Source organism: Micromys minutus (assembly GCF_963924665.1).
Source record: "Micromys minutus genome assembly, chromosome: 4".
Taxonomy (NCBI): Eukaryota; Metazoa; Chordata; class Mammalia; order Rodentia; family Muridae; genus Micromys; species Micromys minutus.
This window is the reverse complement of record NC_137973.1, coordinates 42,083,555-42,105,069: the sequence shown is the minus strand read 5'-3', so window position 1 is coordinate 42,105,069 and position 21,515 is coordinate 42,083,555. Positions and strand designations below refer to the sequence as shown.

The window sequence follows — 21,515 nt, the reverse complement described above, 5'->3', positions numbered from 1 at the left end:
AGTACACAGAAACCTCCCCACAGGTGGTAGAATGTTTAGTGGTTCTTGAGGTTTTTACAACGTTTTTCAGAGCCTATAAATATAGTGTCTGATTCATCTTATGTTGTTAATGCTGTCAATTTGCTTGAGGCGGCTGGCATTATTAAACCGTCTAGCAGAGTTGCCTCAATTTTTGCGCAAATTCAAAATTGCCTTCTAGCCAGAAGATTGCCCTTTTATATTACTCACATTAGAGCTCATTCCGGATTGCCAGGACCTATGGCTCAAGGCAATGATTTGGCAGACAGGGCTACAAAAATAATTGCTATAGCCATGTCTTCGCCGCTAGAGGCTGCTAAAAGTTTTCACAAAAACTTTCATGTAACTTCCGAAACTTTGCGGCGCCGCTTTTCCATTTCCAGAAAACAGGCTCGCGATATTGTTGTCAATTGCCAAAATTGCAGTCAGTTTCTGCCTGCGCCCCACTCGGGGGTTAATCCTCGGGGCATCCAGCCTCTTCAAATATGGCAAATGGACGTTACCCATGTCCCCGCCTTTGGTAAGCTGCAATATGTACATGTATCCATTGATACCTGTTCAGGAATAATTGTAGCCACTCCCTTATCTGGAGAAAAGGCCTCACATGCCATCCAACATTGCTTGGAGGCTTGGAGTGCCTGGGGTAAGCCAAAGTTCTTAAAGACAGACAACGGACCGGCTTTTACCTCACAAAAATTTCAACAATTTTGTAGCCAGATGGCTGTGACTCATCTTACAGGTTTGCCGTATAATCCACAAGGACAAGGTATTGTGGAACGTGCTCACCGCACTCTTAAATCATATCTAATAAAACAGAAAGGTGGGATTATGCAGGCCTTGCCCCCTGTGCCTAGGACAGCAGTATCCATGGCACTGTTCACCTTAAACTTTTTAAATCTTGATGACCATGGCCATACGGCAGCCGAAAGGCATTGCCTACCCATGGATAAACCAAAAGAGATGGTAAAATGGAAAGATGTCATAACTAATGAATGGAAAGGACCGGATCTTGTGTTGATAAGATCCAGGGGAGCTGTTTTGTGTTTTTCCTCAGGATGAAAATAATCCTTTCTGGGTTCCCGAGAGGCTCACGCGAAAAACGGCAGAGACTCCTGATGACAGCCCTGCTCCTGACTCGGTGGAACCAGAGAGCCAGAGAAGAGACGAGATGGGCGATTCTGTCGGCATTCCTGAAACCAATTCCAGTGGAACTTGATGCTACAGTCTCCCCTAACCTTTTCACCCCCAATACTAACTTGGGTGGGGGTGGGACTCTTGGGAGCAATCCTTTGCTGCGGACTTGCGTTGCTTCTCTGGCTGGTTTGTTAAGCTCGAGGCCCAAACAAAAAAGAGACAAGGTGGTTACTGCCCAAGCGCCGGTCGCTCTAGAACATGCAGCATCAGCCGATATCTGTTTGTCTTTGCTTAAGCAGTAGGTCGCCGGCCAGACAGCTCTTGCACTCCTAGAACTTCGGTTCATTGCACAGGATTAGAGTGTCTGGTTTGAGCAGCTCATGAGGGATGCCGAGCTTAGCATCGCACTGAGAAACCCCTGGTCGCGGGGTATTCTCCGGGAGATAAGCCATTTGTATGAGGGTTTCCTGCCCCAGTGTCCTCCCTCAGAAAAACGGCAGAGGACAGGTCAGGTGTACTGCGGGCTACAAAAGGCCTAGCGGTTACTCCTGTACATGGTCTTTATACACCTTAATGAGGATTTGACCTCTATCTCCGCCCTCCTAATATGGGTGTCCTACTTTGCTTAAAGTATAAAAGATAGGGGGAGATGTGGGGCGCCGCCCACACATTCCCACGCTTCCGTCATTACAAGGTGGCGCTGATATCCGGCTGTGGGGCGCCGCCCACACATTCCCACGCATTCGCCATTACAAGATGGCGCTGATATCTGGCTGGAGTTAGCAGTAAACAAGCCATGTGCGCACAGGCTGGGTAACTTCCGCTTCATGAGTTCCGCCTCTTCCCGTGGCGTCATAGGGCCTGCTGAGTCTCAACCAATCAGGGGGCTCCGCGTCCAAGGCAAGGACTGATCCTTTTATAGGGGACGGGCTGGATAGCTCCTCTCTCTCTTCCTCTCTCTTCTGCCTCTCTCTCCCTCTCTTCTCCCTCTCTCTTTTCCTCTCTTCTTCCTCTCTTCCCCTCGTTGGTTTTTGGCCGTCTCGTGGAGCTTGTTCGTCCTGTTCGTCTCCTTGGATCTCTTGGTTTTCTCCGTCCTTTTCGTTACGTGAAGCAAGTACCGGTTTTTCCAGATTAATAAAGTTTACCGCAGAAGGATTCTATTTTGTGTGCCGCGTCGTTCTTGCAGGCGAGACGGTTGCGCGGGACACTTTCTGATTTTGTTAATTTGGATACTCTCTCTTTGCCCTCTAGTTAGTCTGGCTAGGGGTTTATCAATCTTGTTGATTTTCTCAAAGAACCAGCTCTTGGTTTTGTTGATTCTTTTGATGGTTCTTTTTGTTTCTATTTGGTCTATTTCTGCCCTAAGTTTGATTATTTCTTGCCGTCTACTCCTCTTGGGTGTATCTGCTTCCTTTTGTTCTAGACCTTTTAGCTGTGCTGTCAAGTTCTGATGTATGCTATCTCCAGTTTCTTCTTGGAAGCCCTCAGAGCTATGAGTTTTCCTCTCAGTACTGCTTTCATTGCATCCCATAGGTTTGGGTATGTTGTGTTTTCGTTTTCATTGAATTCTAGAAAATCCTTAATTGCTTTCTTTATTTCTTCTTTGACCCTGCTATCGTTTAACAGAGCGTTGTTTAGTTTCCATGTGTATGTGGGCTTTTTGTTGTCTTGTTGTTGTTAAAGACCAGCCTTAGACTCTGGTGATCTGAGAGGATGCATGGGAGTATTTCAATCTTCTTATATTGATTGAGGCTCATTCTGTGTCCAATTATGTGGTCAATTTTCGAGAAGGTGCCATGGGGTGCTGAGAAGAAGGTGTATTCTTTTACTTTAGGATGATATGTTCTGTAGATATCTATTAATTCCAGTTGGTTCATAGTCTCTGCTAGTTTTACACTGTCCTTGTTCAGTTTCTGTTTCTGTGATCTGTCCATTAGTGAGAGTGGGGTATTAAAGTCTCCCACTATTATTGTGTGGGGTGAAATGTATTTTTTGAGCTTTAGTAGGGTTTCTTTTATGAATGTGGGTGCTTTTGTATTTGTAGCATATATGTTAAGGATTGAGAGTTCCTCCTGACAGATTTCCCCTGTAATGAGTAAAAAGTGTCCTTCCTTATCTTTTTTGATAACTTTTGGTTGGAAATTTACTTTATTCGATATTCGAATAGCCACTCCAGCTTGCTTCTTGGGGCTGTTTGGTTGGAAGTTTTTTTCCCAACCTTTTTCTCTGAGATAGTGTCTGTTCTTGTCTCTGAGATGAGTTTCCTGTATGCAGCAAAATGCTGGATTTTGTTTATGTATCCAGTCTGATAGCCTATGTCTCTTTATTGGGGAGTTGAGTCAATTTATGTTAATAGATATCAAGGAATAATGGTTGCTATTTCCTGCTATTATTGCTTTTGTAGGTTGAGTTGTGGCTGTGTCTCTTTCTTCTTTTGGTTTTCTTGCTTAGGAGTTTTCTTGTTTTTACTAGGATGTAGTTCCCCTCATTGTATTGGGTTTTCTACCTATTATTCGTTGCCGAGCTGGGTTTGTGGTCAGATATTGTGTAAATTTAGATTTGTCTTGAAATATCTTCATCTTTCCATCTATGGTGATTGATTGTTTTGCTGGGTATAGCTGCTTGGGCTGGCACTTTTGCTCTCTTAGGGTCTGCATGATGTCTGTCCAGGCTCTTCTAGCTTTCATAGTCTCTGTTGAGAAATTGGGTATGATTCTGATTGGTATGCCTTTATATGTTACCTGACCTTTTTCCCTTACTGCTTTTAGTATTCTTTCTTTGCTTTGGGCACTTGGTGTTTTGACTATTATGTGTCGTGAGGAATTTCTTTTCTGGTCCAACCTATTTGGAGTTCTGAAGGCTTCTTTTATGCTGGTGGTCATCTCATTCTTAAGGGTAGGGAAGTTTTCTTCTAAAATTTTGTTGAAGATATTTACTGTGCCTCTTAGTTGATATTCTTCTCCCTCTTCTATTCCTATTATCCTTAGGTTTGGTCTTTTCATTGTGTCCTGGATCTCCTGGACATTTTGGGTTAGGAGCTTTTTGCATCTTCTCTGACTGTTTTGTCTATGTTTACAATGTTGTCTTCGGCCCCCAAGATTCTCTCTTCCATCTCTTGTAGTCTGTTGGAAATGCTTGCATCTGTGACTCCTGATTTCTTTTTTAGGTGTTCTACCTCTAGGGTTATCTCTTTTAGTTTTATTTAGGTTTTATTTATTTTATTTAGGTTTGTTTCTTTATTGTGTCAATTTCTGTTTTAAATTCCTTCTTCCATTCCGTCATCTCTTTGGTTCTGTTTTCCTCTAGTTCTTTGAGTTCTTTGAGTGTTTTTCTTGTTTCCTCTTTAAAATCTTCTGATTCTTTTTGCTTTTCCTCCCGTTCTTGTTTAAGGATCTCTATCATCGTCTTGAGGTATGCTTTTAGGTCTGCGTCTACTTTTTCTGGAGTGTTTTGCATTCCGCTGTTTGCTGTGATGGGAGAGCTGGGTACTGGTGTTGCCAGGTTGTCTTAGTTTCCTTGGGATATGCTCTTTTGTTTTCCTCTTGCCATTTTGTTGCCAGTGATATATTCTTGCCAGATACAAGGTTCCCTTGTACCTGGTCTGTGTCCCTGGATCTCCACTGGTCCAGGTGGTGGATGGGCTGAGCCCTGTTCTGAGCCCCAAAGCCGCTGGGTGGGAACAGAGGTCCCAATGCTGGGTTCCTGGTCCCTGGATCAGGCAGGGCAGGGGCACACTTTCCGTGCGCACTGGGCAGAGATCTCTCTGCCCCCTGGCTATTCAGATCCCCTTCTCACCAGCCTTTATCTCGGGGAATTGCTAGTCCCGGTGGCAGATGGGCCGAGCCCTGTTCTGCGCCCCCTGTATAGCTATTTTTAACTTTAATTTTTAATTTTTATTATTAAACCTCAAGCAAGACAACCCCCCTACCACAAGATCCGAGATGAGACAAAAGTACTCAGTGAGCTTAAGCAACAGATGACAATTTACCAATATAATGTACATTACACCTTGAGATCACCTTCTGAGGGCTGCGGGGGTGGGGAGAGGGGAGCTCAGGGGGATTGGTTTTTCTGGTCATCAGTCCCACCTGTTCTATTCTGTATACCAGAGGATCATTCTGACCAGTCTCTCCACCTGGTGGTGTCAGGTCTCTGCCCAAGCCTGCTGACCCCAGGGCTTCCCCAGGGCATGCCTGCTGCTGCAGGCTCCATTCCATCTCCCCTCCCCCAGCTGTTTCCAGGCCAGCAGCTGCTCTGCTCTACCCCTCACTGGCCTCCATCTCTAAGGCTGCATTTCTCCAACTGTGGTTTCTGAGTCATTCCTGGCTCACAGACTAGGTAGGGTCCTCTCACATGGTCGTGACTGCATTTGGCCTGGGTGGTTTTTTGCTGTGGGACTCTGCTCTGCACTGTGGGCCCTTCATGGCTACCCCATCTCGATGCTGCAGCACTCCCCAGTAGTAACCTTTCAGAAAATCTGTCATGAGCTGTCAAATGCTTCCTATTAGAGGTAGGGGTCATGGTGATGGAGGCTCCACTTTTAACTAAAAGTGAAGAACCTTTCCAAAGCTAAACCTTAAATTTAACTTATTCATAAAAGATGAACCTTTCATTTTTTTTTCTTTCCTTTTTTGTTCACTTCTGGTTCCACCCCACCCCTTTTGTCTTTGTTTTTAGGAGACTAGGTTTTACTATAGAACACTTGATATAACTGTGTCAGGCTGGAATACATATCAATCTTCCTGCTTCTGCCTCTAAGTGCTGCAATTCGAGGCATAAGCTACCAGCCCAAACATGGACCATGTGATAAATATATTCCATTTTTCACAACTTTTTTTTGTTGTTGTTGTTACAGTGCCAGACTTGTTTTGCAGAGTTCAGCACCACAGTGTTCTACGTGTAGCTTGTGACATGCTTCATTCAGAGTGATCCTTGCTGATGGGAGGGGGAGAGCATGCAGGCAGTAGGTGAGCACATATGGTATTCCTCATCCATGTCCTTTCTGCACAGAGCATCCTGCATCTGTGATCTCAGCACATCTCTTCGCATGTTTGTCCCACTATCCGAAATACATAGAGGGTTTTTCACTCAACTCAAGCAGATGTTAATTGAAGGGATCTCTCTCTGTGTCTCTCTCTTTCTCTCTCTGATCTCTTGCTCTCTCAACTCTTTTTTAATTATTCCTAAAAAAATATTTATTATCAGTTTATGTGTATTAGCGTTTTGCTAGCATTTGTGTATGAACACCACATGGATTGCTACTGCTTGCAGATGCCAGAAAAAGGCATCAAATACCTGGAGCTAGAATTACAGACAGCCCCGTGGGTGCTGGCAACAGAACTGCTCTAAAAGCAGTGTACTCTTAACCTCTGACCATGTCTCCAGCCTCGGTTGCTGGTGTTTTTGATCCAGGATCTCATGTCTCTGACACTGGCTGGGTCTTTGCTCACTCTGGGCCTGAGATGGCCCTTGATCCCATAATCCTCCATCTTCTACCTCATGACTACTGGCATTACAGGTGTGTACCACAACACTAGCTCTGGATTGTTCATCTTCAATATGTACAGCAGGGCTTGGCAAATGCTTGATGACAGGAAAATTTAGAGTTTGAGGGCATTATCTCCAGAGATGTTTTGCTCCCTCCATACAACCAGCAGTCTCTCAGCTAAGCAGGCTCATTTAGAAGCTGCAGCTGCCCGTGGAAGATCATGACTGGGGATGGGCAGGCCTGGTGTGTGGGGTCCCAGTGCCACAGTGTAGGGCAGAGATGCTGTGGACATTTTGCACTGAGTTGTCCATGAAGGACTTGGACACACTGCAGAAGTACCTACCCACTGAGCATGTTCCTATAGCACAGGCTGCATCACAGTGTCTGACCTTTGTCAGGCAGTGCCTACAACCTACCTGTATCAGGTAGCACATCTGGATGAGAGCCCTGATGGGTGTTGTCTTCATACCCCCTGCCTGCTGCTGTCTACTGCAGTCAAGGAACGGGCAGGCTTGCTGAGATAATTGGGGAACTAGAAGCTAAAGGTCGTAAGATAAACTCATAGAAGTGAAATGTTCGTGAAGCTGGTAAGTTCACATTATTTCAGCCAACGTTTGTTAAATTTTAACTAAAGGACAAAGAAGATAAGCTGGAAAGGATGCAGTGAAGTCAGGAGTGGCACTCTGATAATGTCGAGTAGAGAGAATAAAATTTCCAACGGCACTGAAGTAGACATGGACCTGGAACAGAGGGTGGCCAAAGTTCCCCATGAGAGGACAGTATTTCGGCTTTGATGGCCACATTCTCTCCACTTTAGCAAAAGAAACTCTGGGTTATGACCACTATGCAAACCAAAAGGAGTCTGAATCATTCTTCATGTAAAGGGAAGAGAATTTGGAATGAAAACAAGTTTTAGAACTTCGTGGCAAAATTAGGAAAGTAAGCCACAGGTAACAGTACTATAAGGCATGGCCTTCAAACTTATCCCAAAAGGCCAATGACTTGACATGGCTAGAATCCATTAAATTTCTGGCACTTTAGAATGTTTGTAGCACTGGAATGGACACAAGTTCTGTTTAGTGTCTATAACTCATTGAGAAAAGACTGAAACTCTTGGGGCCTCCTGACTTTGGCTGCAGCCACCTACTGGTCTAATACAACAGAGGCTAATGCTCTCCACTTCTATTGTGTTAATGAAGAAAGATTCAGATGAAACAGAACCCAATCTGCAAAAACAGTTCACTTTCCTATGTAAGGTCCATAGGAAGAATCCAGGAGGCTGAGTGGTCCTGTCACATGGTGTCATCAGGGTATATAAGCTCTTTCTGACTGTGGCCCTGCCATCTCATAGGATGCTATGTCATGCCTATTGGGAATTGAAGAGAGAGACAGAGACAGATGCACAGACATAGGCACAGACAGAGAAAGAAAGACAGACAGAAGGAAACACACATACAGAGGTGGGAGACAGACAGGACTGGCAGATATGCAGAAGAGCCCCAAGCCAAGGAAGCAAGTTCCTCTTATGTAGCTGAAGTAGGGAGCATCTTTTGTACAGTATGTGGCATAGTTAGACACACAGTCACCTAGATAAATGCCATCCTGTGTTATATCACCCATAACCATCATGTCTCTGTGTGAAACTAGCCTAGGCTAATAGTCGAGAGATAGAGTCCACGTCCATCCTCATGACTTGCTTTGGTGAAGCACCGACTATGTACCACTCTGTGTGCTGTACAAAAGCAGAAGAGAAGAATTCATTTGGACATTCTGAAGCCACCTATAGATGCCTGCAACCAAGTGTCCAGAATCTGCCATCTAGCTTTTCTGAATCATCCAGTGTTTTAAACTGGGATGAACCATGTTCAGGACTCTTGGGTTCCTCTGATCCCAAGTCCTGTTTCCTGTGCACACTCCTTGTAGCCACTTACAATCCAGGTCACTCCCCATAGTGTTGTCACTGACCTTGCAACTCACTGCTATCAAGGCCCACCCATCTCAACACAGTGTCTGTCTTTCCAGACTGGACCGCCAGCTCCCAGAGAGTAAAGTCCTGTCCTGAACTCCCTTTACCTCTGGCCTTGGCCCCAGCCAAGTTGAACTTGTCCACACTAACTGTGTACTTCTGGGTTAGACTCAGTCAGTGAGAACCAGAACCCCAGAATGGGTTGTCCTGGAACCCACGATTCTGAATTCTATGTAAGTGTTTCTGAATGCTGTGTTTTCTGTTTCATCAAGTTGGCCAGTTTCCCCAAGAGGCAGTTCTGAAACATTATTAGTCTTGCAGTCCACTATACTGGTTTGTAATGCTGATTTCTGAGTTAAGAGGACTGCTTTTCCTCTCTTTCCATGTTTTGTTTTGTTTGTTTGTGTGTTCGTTTTCTGAGACAGTGTTTCTCTGTGTGGCTCTAGCAGGCCTGGAAATCAGATCAGGCTGGCCTCAAACTCACAGACCCATTTGCCTCTGCCTCCCAAATGTGGGGATTAAAGTCATGTGCCACCACTGCCTGGCCTCCTCCTCTCCTCTCAGCTCAGTTACTCCTCGGCTTTCTAGAAATCTCCTCATTGCTCATTTCATTCTCCTTAAATTCTATTAGGTAAAGCTCTTAATCTAGGAGCAATTTTAATGTCTTGCCTCTTCAGCCTGTCCATTGTGGGACGCAGTCAGATGTACACACAGGGACAGTGGGTTGTTGATGCTGCTCTTGCTCTTGTATTCTTCTTCAGAGTTTAAAATTAAATGAAATTAATTTTTAAGGAATTTAAATGTATGTTTTTGTGTTCCTCAGGATGAGGACATGCACACACCCCTTTGGGTGCTCTCGGTGGCCATATCCCCAGGAACAGGGGTTACAGGTGATTATGAGGCATCTCATATGGGTCCCCTGCAAGAGCAGCAAGTATCTTTACTGCTGGGCCATCTTTTCTGCCAGATTTTTGTGGCTTGGCCTCAGGACCATTATGAATTCCCCTTGATCATGTTTAAGGAGGTCAGAGCAAAGCACCAAGTCACATCATAATAACAACCCATTCTTCAGCTGAGACTTTAAAGCACAGTGGGCAGGGGTGTCCAGACAAATACATTTCACATTCTGAAAGGTAGCATATGAGTTCTGGTGCTACAGAGGCGCCCTGCCATGGCTACAGAGCTACACTGACATGGCAGTCCAACCATACTGTATTCCTATCTGGTTTCCAGTCACATCTGTAGACATCGGCTTCACCCGGAGTTCATCCAGTGCAGATTATCTTGAAGCTTCTATCATGACCGAAGCCAGTGCTCAGGAAGGTGGCTGCTCATCCTGCCCAGCTGGGGTCTGCACAGCCTCTCTAGGACATCCCCTCTGCCAGTGAGCTTGTGCACGAGGATGACACAGCTGCTTTTGGCTTCTGGAGACACAAGTGTTTGGAGGCCCTCTCTGGAGACTGAAGATGTTACAGATGCTAAGGGATGGCCAAGTTTCCCCGGCACAGGAAAGGAGCTGCTTTTGCTGCTATATCTTCCCTGAAAATATGAACTGAAATCCCTCCGAATTCATGAACTAAAATAGCCCTCATGTGTTCAGTGAGGTGGTTCAGTGAATAAAGGCACTTGCTTCCTAACCTGATGGCTTGAAGTCAGTACCCAGGACTCCTGCAAGTTAGTCTTTCATTGCTCCAAGTGTTCACCTAGTCCTCCTACAAACAAACTAACAACAAACACTCAAGTAAAGTCATCCAACATATGTTTAAATATCCTCTCTTCATGGGTTGTCTATGACTGAAATTCTACTCTCAATCATGTCACTAATAAATGTTCATGGGCACAGATGATCTTCAGAAAACTCTATCTAATCAGAACCCCCAGAAAGAAGCACTGAATTCCCAGGCTGTGGTTGTGCTGGGTCAGAGAATGTACCCAAGTGTCCTTTCTCAAGGACTCCACCATGAACATCCTGTGGTGAGGCCGTTTCGTTTGACCCATCATTTTCTGTGAGAGTATGGATTGGAACTGTTTTTCAATGGCTTTGAATACAGGCATGGTCCCACTGTAATTATGTTCAGAGTTGGGGGTGATTGCAACATGAATCTAAGACCCATCTATGAAATAGTATAGTGTTGGAATTAGTAAAATGCTATTGAAAAGTGGTGGAGACACAACGGGGATGGGTAGTAGGAGTAAGTAGGTGTTGGGGGTGAGCATGGCTGAGGGCTATATTACAGCCTTTCCCTTTCATCTCCCAGCTTCCTCACACTGCTTGGTGAGTAGCTTTTCTCCCACACTCACTCTTTGCTATAATGCTCTTTCCCATCATGGAGTCAAGAGACCATGAACGCTCTGGGACCATGTGGCAGAATATGTATTTGGTCATTTGGACTGATTTTCTCTCCTACTCTGTCTAAGTAACAGATACCTGACTATCATCTACATTCCTCTTAGCACATGGATTCTCTGTGAAATGGGACAGCTCCTCATTTTCACACCACGGACCTCTGGATGAGGCATGATGTCAGGTACGGCAAGATAAATAGACACATCCTCATCCTGAGGTTAGGAAAGAGAGAGACAGACAGAGACAAGACAGGCAGAGAAAGAGATCACAGACCCCAGTGTGGATGTGGTACCTCCTGGCTCCTCGGGAACCAAGTCTGACTCTTTCCTCACAGAGAACCATGGGTCACTAATTATTTTTTAACACTCATCCAAACTACTTAATTAGTTATTTTGGAGTTGGAGATGTTATGGAAACATTCAGTGTGGACTCCATGCCCATCAAGTTCCACACTTTCTCAGCCAGTTCTCATAAGCACAGGTTCTTGTCCAGGCTCATTGCCTTGGGGATTGTGCAATAGCTTTTACAGCTGTGGGGAGATAAGGAGGATAGGGGAAGAAGGAACCACTGAGGATTGTACTTGCAGCTGGGTGCACATTGATTTTGGAGGACAGGAAGTTGTGGATATCTTTGAACTCTTTACACTCTATGACACCACCCTGGGTGAAGGCTAGTAGCATATGTGGGTGTTATTCAGCCTGGTCCCTCATCAGGCCTGGGGATGAGGTCAGCTTTGGCTCAGTGAGTTTGACCTCAGGCACCACACTGTGGAACTTGGACTTTCTTGATTACAAGCCTGATGAGCCTTTCTTCCTGGGCCTTCCACCACAGTGTTTCATCCTGTCTTTGGTAGGTCTTTGGGTAAGATCTCTTCTAAGTTTCACTGACCTGTTGCACTACTTTGTCATGCCAGAGGTCTAGGTTGTATACAAACTTAGGCTATAAGGAGATTAGTTCTGAACCAGGAAGTTGTTGATGAAAATAAAGAAGAATGGAGTGTCTACTGCAAGAAGACAGGAGGCATGGGTAGAATGGCCCCCACAAAGACAGTCTGACTCAGACCCTCTCCTATTGATCAGCTGTGTGAAAAGAAAACTACTTGCACCTTCTGAATCTCAGGTTCCCTCCAGACAAGTGTCATGGTTGGACAAGTTGTACTGGATTGCTGAGTGTCCAAGTTTGTATTGTTACACTCAGAGTATACAGAACAGCTCACACAGGGTCCAGTCTCCCTGAGCTCCTCAGCTCTCATGTCTACATGCTTTTCTCTTCCCTCTCTCCTCCATCTTTGTCTCTGTTTGTATTGCCATGTCTGAGCACAGAAGCGATTACAACTGAGACATCATATTTTCTCTGCAAAGCCTAGGTGGGAAATCAGACTCAGAAGGAACAGAGACTTATAGCCTCCAGCTCATGCTGCCTCTCAGATGGACATTTATTCCAGACCCAAGTTCATGACAATTGGTAGTCAAACTTACTAATTTGGGGAGGTTTTGAAGCACCATCCAGCTAGTTCATGAAACCCAAATATCTTTTGCTCCACCACTTACTATGCATTACTTCTCCATTTGCAGTTTAATATTTCACTTTACATTTTGTTTTATTTGCATTAGTTTCAGTTCATTGTATCATTGGCAAGTTGTATGAAGAACTGAACACCTAGTTTTGAAATCATCTGTGCAGAATTTTAGGTCTCTTTTCTTTTTCCAAAACTTATGAGTCTATCATATCATTTTTCTCCTAGGTGAAGCAGGCCTCCTCTTTCAGGTAGCTGGCCTTAAACTCACTGTGAAGCTGAGCGTGGCTTTGGACTAGTGATCTTTCAGCTTTGACCTTCCTAGAGCTCCTCTATTCTTGGTTTACAGGGTGCTCAAATGGAACCCAGGGGTTTGTGCATGCTAGACCAGCACTCTCCCAAATGAGTATCATCCCTCTTAGCTCTGTGTGTGGTTTTGCATTCATTTTGTTGGAATTACGTGTTATCAGTGTTGTAGATGCTTTGTGATAGTTATGGGTTTATTGAGTCTTAAAGTATTGAGTATTTTTCTTCTTAGTATGTCTTTAGTCAAAATTTTTTTTACATTAAACTTGGCTGTTTCTCTCCTATCTTGAAATGTTTAATATATCTAAATAAAGCTTTTTCTATTTCCCTCCCTCTCTCCCTCCATTTTTTCTCTTTTCTTCCCTTCCTTGGTTCCTGTCTCTTACTGTGTGTCTGTCTAGCTTATTTTCTGTCTGGATGTATTTACAACTTGCACATAGGGTGTCCTCCACTCTCCACAGATACCTAACTACTTTTGAATCCTTCTGGCAGGTGAGGCGCGGTCACTAATGTCTCCTGTGCCAGAGACTGTGCTGTTTTCCGTATGCTGGAAGATGTTCAGAGCTCATAGAAGGCTGCAGCAATTCTTGAAATTGCCTGTGATATAAGGAATCAAGGGCGTTTCTTCAGCTTTGATCTGTCTTTGCTTGACTCCTGGCTCTCTCACTTCCAAGACTGGAGAGAATCCTGCCTGGCTCTCCTGCCTGTTCTTTATTTATTTCTGCATTAACTATTTACCTTTGCATAAGCTGTACTCTGCTGTGCACAACTGTTCCGGAAAGTCTTCTTCCCCAGAAGAAGTGGTACTGCTGATCAACTACATGCACAGAGGCAGGATGCCTTTTATATGAAACCGATCCTTATAGATAGGATAACTAGTAGTGGGGATACTGGGATGGCAGAGGGATAGAGACACTGTGTACTTCCTATTGGAGAGTGGAATCTACAGGTGTGCCTGGTGTTTGGCTGGTTTGCTCTGAGTTCATTCTTTCCCCATGTGATGTCTAGAGTGTATAGAGCATATGCAGACAGATGATCATTAGACATGGCATTTGAAAAAGAGCTTGGAATTCAATGTACAGAGAATGAGGGAAAAATACAAGGCATGAGGCTCATACATGGGACCTCATCCAAGCCACATGGTTGCTTCCCCAAAGCTACTATCTAACCTACTGGGACAAGATATGAAAACAGATTTTGTTTCCTAGGGTATCAACAATCATCATTGCACATTGTCTTTTTCTTGTGGTGTTCTCAGGAGAGTTGAGGTAACCCTACCCCATTGAATCTTTCTCTGATTCATCACTTTGTCTATCCCTCAATTGAACAGCATTGTTTGTGATGAAAGGGGTATACTAAGGGCAAGTCTATATTCCGGCAAGAGTAACCATGCTGCTGTATTAAAATTCCTCTTCAATTACATATCTTCTCTACTTCCTGAGTTTCTCTAGATGGCTTATGAGAGACTTTCAGAGTCTCCATGAGGAAGAGAACATGTAGTTTGTTGTCACTTACTTCTGCAGTGTTTTAAAATTCAGAAGCCATTACTCATAAAATTCTGTGTTTTTGCATTGACCATGTTGAATGTCACCCATTGGCCTGGAAGGAATTATGGAATACATCCCAGATGTCACTCTTCAGGTTATAAGCCAAATTTCCTCCAATACATTGAGATTGTTTCGGCACAGTGTCCTTTTCAGACAGACACCAGGACTGGCTGCACTGTAAACTTGTGACAGTGCACAGAGATATCCAGAGGATCGGTGATCAACACTGCTGTGACATTCTCCAGGACAGCACTGGCTGAGACTCCTACCTTCAGATCTCTCCATGTCTTCAATCCCAACTGTTTCTGTTGCCTATCAGAGACCTCTGTCATTCAAAGGGACAATGCTCTTGGACTCTGGAGACCCTGCATTGAGGACTTGCTGTCCTAGCCCTTATCCCAGTCTGTAGAGCTATTCTGTCCTCTTTAGGGCTCCAGGGTTCTGGCTCCCTTCCCAGGCCCTCTGAGTCCTTGTCCTGGCCAGCATGGATCCCTTCTCCTTTCTTCACTCCTCTTCTCTGGTTCCCATAGTGATGAAGATATGCTGATGTGTTTCATTCAGAATTGCAAATACCTCCCTGTAGTTCTTACTAAACTTGTGGTCTTTACCAGTTAGTTCACAGTCAACATGAAGGGCCTTCTTACCTGAGGGATCTCCTTGCTATGAACTCACTGTTTAATAAAGAGAAACAAATTGGATGAACACTATGTGTCTTAGTTAGGGTTTTACTGTTGTGAACAGGCACTACGATTAAGGTAAGTCTTATAAAAGACAGCATTTGATTGAGGCTGGCTTACAGGTTCAGAGATTCAGTCTATTATCATCAAGGCAGAAACATGGCAACATGCAGGCAGGCATGGTGCAGACAGAGCCGAGAGTTCACACTATGGTACAATTTCTGTTCCATGTAAAACTGGTTTAACTGTTTTTTCACTGTCTTTCAAACTTATTGTTCTCATAGCATTTAAAACTTACTTCTCAGCTAAATCCAGAAATGTCATTTTTCTGAGATCCTTAGAATAGCAAATGATTAAAGATCTAAGAGCTCATGAAACCAGGAAGTTTTATGCATGCATGAATAGTATAGTCTTTCTGTGTACAAGCTTAACTCTGAGCATTGCCTTACAACCTCAGCTTACTTTCTGAGCTTGAACATTCAGAGAACCTGAAGTGGTCAGATGAACATGTCCAAATGCTAAGGCAGCATTTGCTACAGTCACTGTGAGCCCCAGTGACATGGTCTCTTTGCTTACATCCTCACAGAGACCTGCAGAGCATGTGGCTTCTCTAATTGTCACAGGATGAGATGGCCTCTGCTTGTCCCTTATACCCTTACTGCATACCTATTATGTGGGTGAGGTGACATGCTGATTTCATATGCTGTAGTCCTAGTAAAGGGTGACTTAATCCCAAAATGAACTTTCTTCAGAGCAGCAGCCTTGCCCTTTGACTTGTAAACACATTTTAGTCTCCTCTTCTGTCATTTGTTTTTCATTATATCTGATAAGTGTCTGTAAACAAGGTGATGTCATCCTCAGGTCACTTAACCACAAGCCTCTAGGTTATGAAAGAGTCTCTTCCCTGCAAAGAAGACAGTAGACAGGTGAGAGTGTTCTTGGTAGGATGTCGTCCTTGTGAAGGTTATGCTACATACAGGACAATAACCTGAAAGGTCATGTGAGCCACCCTGTCATATACAAACCCATGTCATAATCCTGGGCCAGGTCCAGCATCTAGGGATGTGGACAGCTGAGGGTCTAGCTTTGGGCTCCTTGTGTCCTGTGCAAGGTGTTACAGGATCCCATGTGTAGAGTATCCCATTGTCCCTTGAAAGCAAGCCTCTTGGAAAACATGCTCCCCCTCTATGGTACACCCCAGCCGTAGGGTCTAAGCTCCCTTGCACAGCGCTAACCTGTAGGAAGTTCTTACAGCCAGATACCTTGCACTCTGATGGTGTCTCAGATCTCTTGTGCTCTAGGTACTAGTTCTTGAATTTAGCTTACAAACATGGCCAAAATAATGACTAACTTATATAGTCACCAGCTTGATGAGTATATGATGAAGTTCTGAATTTCCTAAAGAAAAACACCAGGAGTACTTGTTCTTTGATTGCTGCTGTCCTGGAGTCCTTCCTATCTCATGGACTGTCCTAGGTGAATAATGAGGCTTTGGTTGATGATACATTCTGGCAGCTGTCAAAGGGGCTGTTCTGGATGCAGGGATAGATACTGAATTAAATTTTCATGAGAGGGGCACCATGCTTTATCTTCTGTTGAGATCTGTGACTCAGAAAGGCAGATTTACACAGTATAGAAAAAATCCAAGTTCTGCCAAGGAAAGGAGAGCTGCATTTTCAGATTTCGGGGGCGGTGACAGGAAAGCCCCAAAAGAGCTTGTAAGCTGCTGCTGACCAGCACTGGGGGCCCTCTCTGGGTCCCTGATCCGAATACAAGGCCTGAATCTGCATTGGATCCCACTCCTGCCTCTCTTGGGCTGAGGGTGTGGCCCTCTGGCTTAGGGTTCAAAGTCTCAGAGGGGAGGGTGAGGGTTAGGGAGAGGGCTGGAAAGGCAGTGCCTGAGTGGGGTTAGGGCATTGAGGGTGGAACCATTTATAGGGTTCCACCTACTTTTCCCTTAAAATTCCCCAGCTCAAGCTGACTGAAGTCAGTCTGAGAAGACCACAGCACCAGCGCCATGCCTATGATACTGGGATACTGGAACGTCCGAGGAGTGAGAGAGGGGTCCCCTAAAGGGTGGGACTAGGACTCAGGAGGGAAGAAGTTCAGAGCGATCAGGGCTGTTTCTAAGGGAGAGATACTCCTCTTAGCACTCTGGTGCCCAAAAATTTAGGAGGCTGCAGGTGTGAGAGTGTGCCCACGTGTGAGTGTATGTGTACAGAAAGCAGGGTGGCGGTGGTTGTGGTGTGTGAGGGATTCAACTGGGAAGAAAGTCACCCAGGAAAGGTCCTGTCATTTCTAACTTCTGTAATCTCTCCCAGCTGACACACCCGATCCGCCTGCTCCTGGAATACACAGATTCAAGCTATGAGGAGAAGAGATACGTCATGGGGGATGGTAAGGACACCTTCTGATCAGACACCACCAGCTTCCCTTTGCCCAGGGATGCTTGCACACAGCCCCTCAGACTGCAGACTTCCTGCAGCTGAAGCTTGAGCCTGCTCCTTTCAGGAACTTCTTGAGGGTGTAGTTTGGTTTTCTATGCACTAGGTATGGCCACTTGTGGGGAGTTTGCTTTTAAATCCAGCATTAGAAAGGCAGAGAGACAGATGGATCTCTGAATTTGAGGTCAGCCAGGTCTACATGTACAGTTTCTGGGCAGCCTTGGTTACAAACCAAGAGACCTTGCCTCAAACAATAATAGTGAGACTGGAGTTCCTGGCCCACCTGTATTTATCATTGGGCTGGGCTCATTTTGGGATCCCATTGGGCACAGGCTCCCCTATTTACCAGTAGTTCACCTCTCTCCTTCATCTTTTGATTGACTAAGTGTGAGGGGTTGCAGATCCCCTGTCTCAGGGTATTTTGCTAATGACTCCTTGGGTGGGTCCTTGTAGATGGACTGTCAGAATGTACTGATTTTCTTTCATATCATCTTGTTCACCACAGGCCCCAACTTTGACAGAAGCCAGTGGCTGAGTGAGAAATTCAATCTTGGCCTGGACATTCCCAATGTAGGTGCAGGGAAGGGGGGTCTTGGGGAAGGCCTGGTGATGTCACCTCATCTTGTCTGGCTGAGGTGTGGGGTCATTCTCTGCTCACCAGCTCCATCCCTGCTGACTGCACAGTGTATCTGTGACTGTCTGTGTCCCAGCTCTCCATCCAGTGTACACTGTGCTCATGGTCAGCTTCCCATGGCAGGCACACTGTGTGCCAGGGCCCATGTCTGTCCTCACCCAGGGATGAGATGTTGGAACTTCATATCTCATCTGACTGTCCCTGCTTGTATGTCTAGCTGCCCTACTTAATTGACGGGTCACACAAGGTCACCCAGAGCAACGCCATCCTGCGCTACCTTGGCCGCAAGCACAACCTGTGTGAGTGGGGCAGGTTACAGGGTGGGGCATGGCAGACAACTTCTTTGCTTGACTGGGACCCAATGTTGAGGTGAGTGTGCTGTGTGTGCTGCAGGTGGAGAGACGGAGGAGGAGAGGATTCGTGTGGATACTTTGGAGAACCAGGTCATGGACACCCGCATACAACTCATGATAGTCTGCTGCAGTCCAGACTTTGTGAGTGGCCAGTAGTTGAAGCAGACAGGGTTTGCAGCTGGAGTTAAAGTCTTGGATTCAGATCTGTAGCATCCTCCTTTGGTGAATGAACTGTGTTATTGATTTTCCAAGGTTTCCTGTCTTACCATCGGAAGGGTCTTCGTTACCTTAGTGATCTATCACATCAACACTCAAACTATCATTACTCACGTCACCATCCTAGATATGGTTGAGATTCTACAGAGTGAACTGTCTGTCTGATCCTAGAGATTGAATGTAGAGTTAAAACTCCTATCATGTCTGTCTCGTGGTTACTTCTGTGTGGCATCTAAGCTAATGTTCACAACTAATGATTTTTCTTCTTAAAAAACACCACAAAGATGAGGTTCAGAAGGTGAAGGTCTTTGATGTGCAAGCAGGAGGACTTGAGTATGGATCCCCAGCACCCCACGCTAACAAACAAACAAACAAACCAGGGAGTACCTTGTAGTACCAGAGGAAAAGAAACAGGACAGTTTCTGAGCTTGCTAGCCAATGAGCCAGCCAGTCTGGGCACTAAAGGCTCGGTGATAGACACTGTCACAAAATCACAAGGTAGAGAGTGATTGAGAAAGACACCAGGTAGCAGGCTTTAGCTTCCACAAATGCACACACAGAGAAGCATGCCTACATACATTCTCCCTCCTACAAACATAGTAAAGATAGGATGCCCGAGCTTGGTAGTGGCATGCACAATGATCTCACACATGTACCCAGTACTTCCTGAGCTCTCTCTGGCTCCAGTAGAAGTCAGGACACCTTCCTAGTAGGAAGCTCAGGGTCAGCCAGAAGAACTTTGACTCCTCTGCTTTTCAATATTAGTGATTGCTAAAATCTGATGCAGGCTCTTTAAAAATCTAAATACCTAAAATGTTCTTATCTGCCCACCTCAAGCCAATATATCTCTGTCTTCTCCTGGGGTCTTTAGGTCCTTTGATTCTGTGGTTCTACTGTCTCCCTGAAACCATAACATGCATGATGATATTTAGGAAGACCTGGGTGTGACTCCCAGCTGCTAAGTACCAGTGGTGACAGATGTAGCACTCCTCTCTCTCTTCTAATAGCCTCTGATAGATGAGGTCTACTACTTAGAAAATGGTGGAGATGCTCATGAGCCTAGTCCTTCAAGGATAGCAGCCTCTCTGCCAGGAAACCTATAACTAAAGGTGGTGACTGCTGTTCTCTGCCTCAGGAGAAGCAGAAGCCAGAATTCTTGAAGGCCATCCCTGATAAGATGAAAATCTATTCTGAGTTCCTGGGCAAGAGGCCATGGTTTGCAGGGGACAAGGTAAAGGGAGGGGTGGAGAGGAGGAGCTGCCATTCTTCCTAGGTGTCAAATTCCAGAGCACTCACTCTTGGCTTCCTGCAGGTTACCTATGTGGATTTCCTTGCTTATGACATTCTTGACCAGTACAGAATGTTTGAGCCCAAGTGCCTGGGCGCCTTCCCAAACCTGAAGGACTTCCTGGCCCGATTTGAGGTGATGCCCTGATCCTGCCTCCTCTTGGGTTGTCTTCTTTCTCACTCCTTTGATAAATTATCTTTCTGCCAGTGAAATGAGCCGATTCTAAGCAGATTAGGGTAGCTAAAAGCAGGTGTATTAGGCAAATGCTCTCAGGCAGGCAAGTCCACTGATGTCAGGGAATGAGGACAGGGAAATCGTCATGGAGAGGGAGATAGAGGGGAAGAGAGAAATCGCATGGGAAGAGACTCTTAAGAGCAGGGCAGCTCAACCCCTCAGATGGAAAGTTCTGGGTAGAGGTCAAGGTATGCCAAGTAGGGACTGAGGGATGCTGGGAGAACCTGGCGCCAGGTCTACTGTGGATGTAAAATATGCCCCTCGGCTGTTTGTCCCTGATCTCAATCCAAACACCTTTCACAATGCCTTTCTAGTTCTGAGGCTTGGGTTTTTTGTTTGTTTGCTTGTTTTTCAAAAAATTCTATAAACATTATCCAGCTATATTTATCACTTTAAAATCTCAAATTTGTGTGTGGCAGGGGTGGGGGGGTGTATCCATAATGGCATAATCTTGGGACTAGTCAGCAGAGAGCTGTAGAAGCCCAGCCTGTGAGATGCATGGGGTGTTTCTCTCAACTGCTGAACCCAGCCTGTACTACACTTCCCAACTACCTTGGGTCCTCTACACAAATCTAGAATCAGATTAGTGTAGATCCAAAGGCCTTTCTACCCTTGTTCTGTTGACCTTGCTCACTGCCCCTCGAAGGGACACTTTCCCTATTAGTTCTCATTGGCTGTGGTTCTGGCCCAGGCTGGGTACCCTTGGGGGCACTGTTCAGGAGCTGGCATGGCTCTAGGGCAGGTGGCCAGAGAAAGAGAGCAGCACCTTAGCCCAGCATGTGTATAATCACTGGTGGGTGCCTTTGCACCCTCTGGAATTGTCTGTGTGTTCTCCAGCTTGGTGTATGGCTCATAGCACAACATGGACCGTGGAGTGGTCCCTGTATGATGGGTGGAGATGGGTACAGCCAGGTGTGGGGAGATTATACTTGAACCATGGGAATAATTTTTAACTCAGCTCTCAGGAAGTTGATTAGAATCCTGTACAGCTTTTCTTTGTGACCTGTTCTCTTGGTGTCTCCTTTCACTGAGGATTTGCTGAGTCACTGGGTTCTGCCTGTCTTCCTGGTTCTCCCACCCCACCCTGTTTCCCTTATATCCCTTCTCTGTTCATAAATACATGCTAGAAAGTGCTTCCCAGTTGAGTGTCTGTTCTTAGCGGTGAGAGGGATATGAGAGAGGGAAGAAGGGAGAAAGAGGACAAGGAAAAAGAAGAGGATAAGGAAGAGAGAGGGGAAGGGGGTAGGGAAAGGAGGAAAGAAAAAATGGCAGTTCCAGAGCCAACTGACTCCTGACTCCAAGTCTGTGTCAATCACTACCCGTGTGAGAAGGGGAAGTTGAGGTCTC

At 45.4% G+C, this 21,515-nt stretch overlaps 1 protein-coding gene across 6 annotated transcripts in view; it reads left to right on the top strand.

Moving 5' to 3' along the window:
* Positions 1-21,515, top strand: part of LOC308420466 (glutathione S-transferase Mu 3) — a gene marked incomplete at both ends in the record, with an annotated part of 70,801 nt that overhangs the window by 25,378 nt on the left and 23,908 nt on the right. The window contains 7 exons of one of the 6 annotated variants that reach the window (XM_080916493.1): positions 17,017-17,052; positions 17,321-17,396; positions 17,949-18,013; positions 18,295-18,376; positions 18,471-18,571; positions 19,782-19,877; positions 19,959-20,069. The exons of 3 other annotated variants lie outside the window; for them this stretch is intronic. In XM_080916493.1, coding sequence (XP_080772619.1) covers positions 17,017-17,052; positions 17,321-17,396; positions 17,949-18,013; positions 18,295-18,376; positions 18,471-18,571; positions 19,782-19,877; positions 19,959-20,069 — 567 coding nt within the window. Of the gene's footprint in view, positions 1-17,016; positions 17,053-17,320; positions 17,397-17,948; positions 18,014-18,294; positions 18,377-18,470; positions 18,572-19,781; positions 19,878-19,958; positions 20,070-21,515 lie in introns of those variants that run through there. 2 more of the 6 variants (XM_080916489.1, XM_080916492.1) reach the window with 2 other exon arrangements.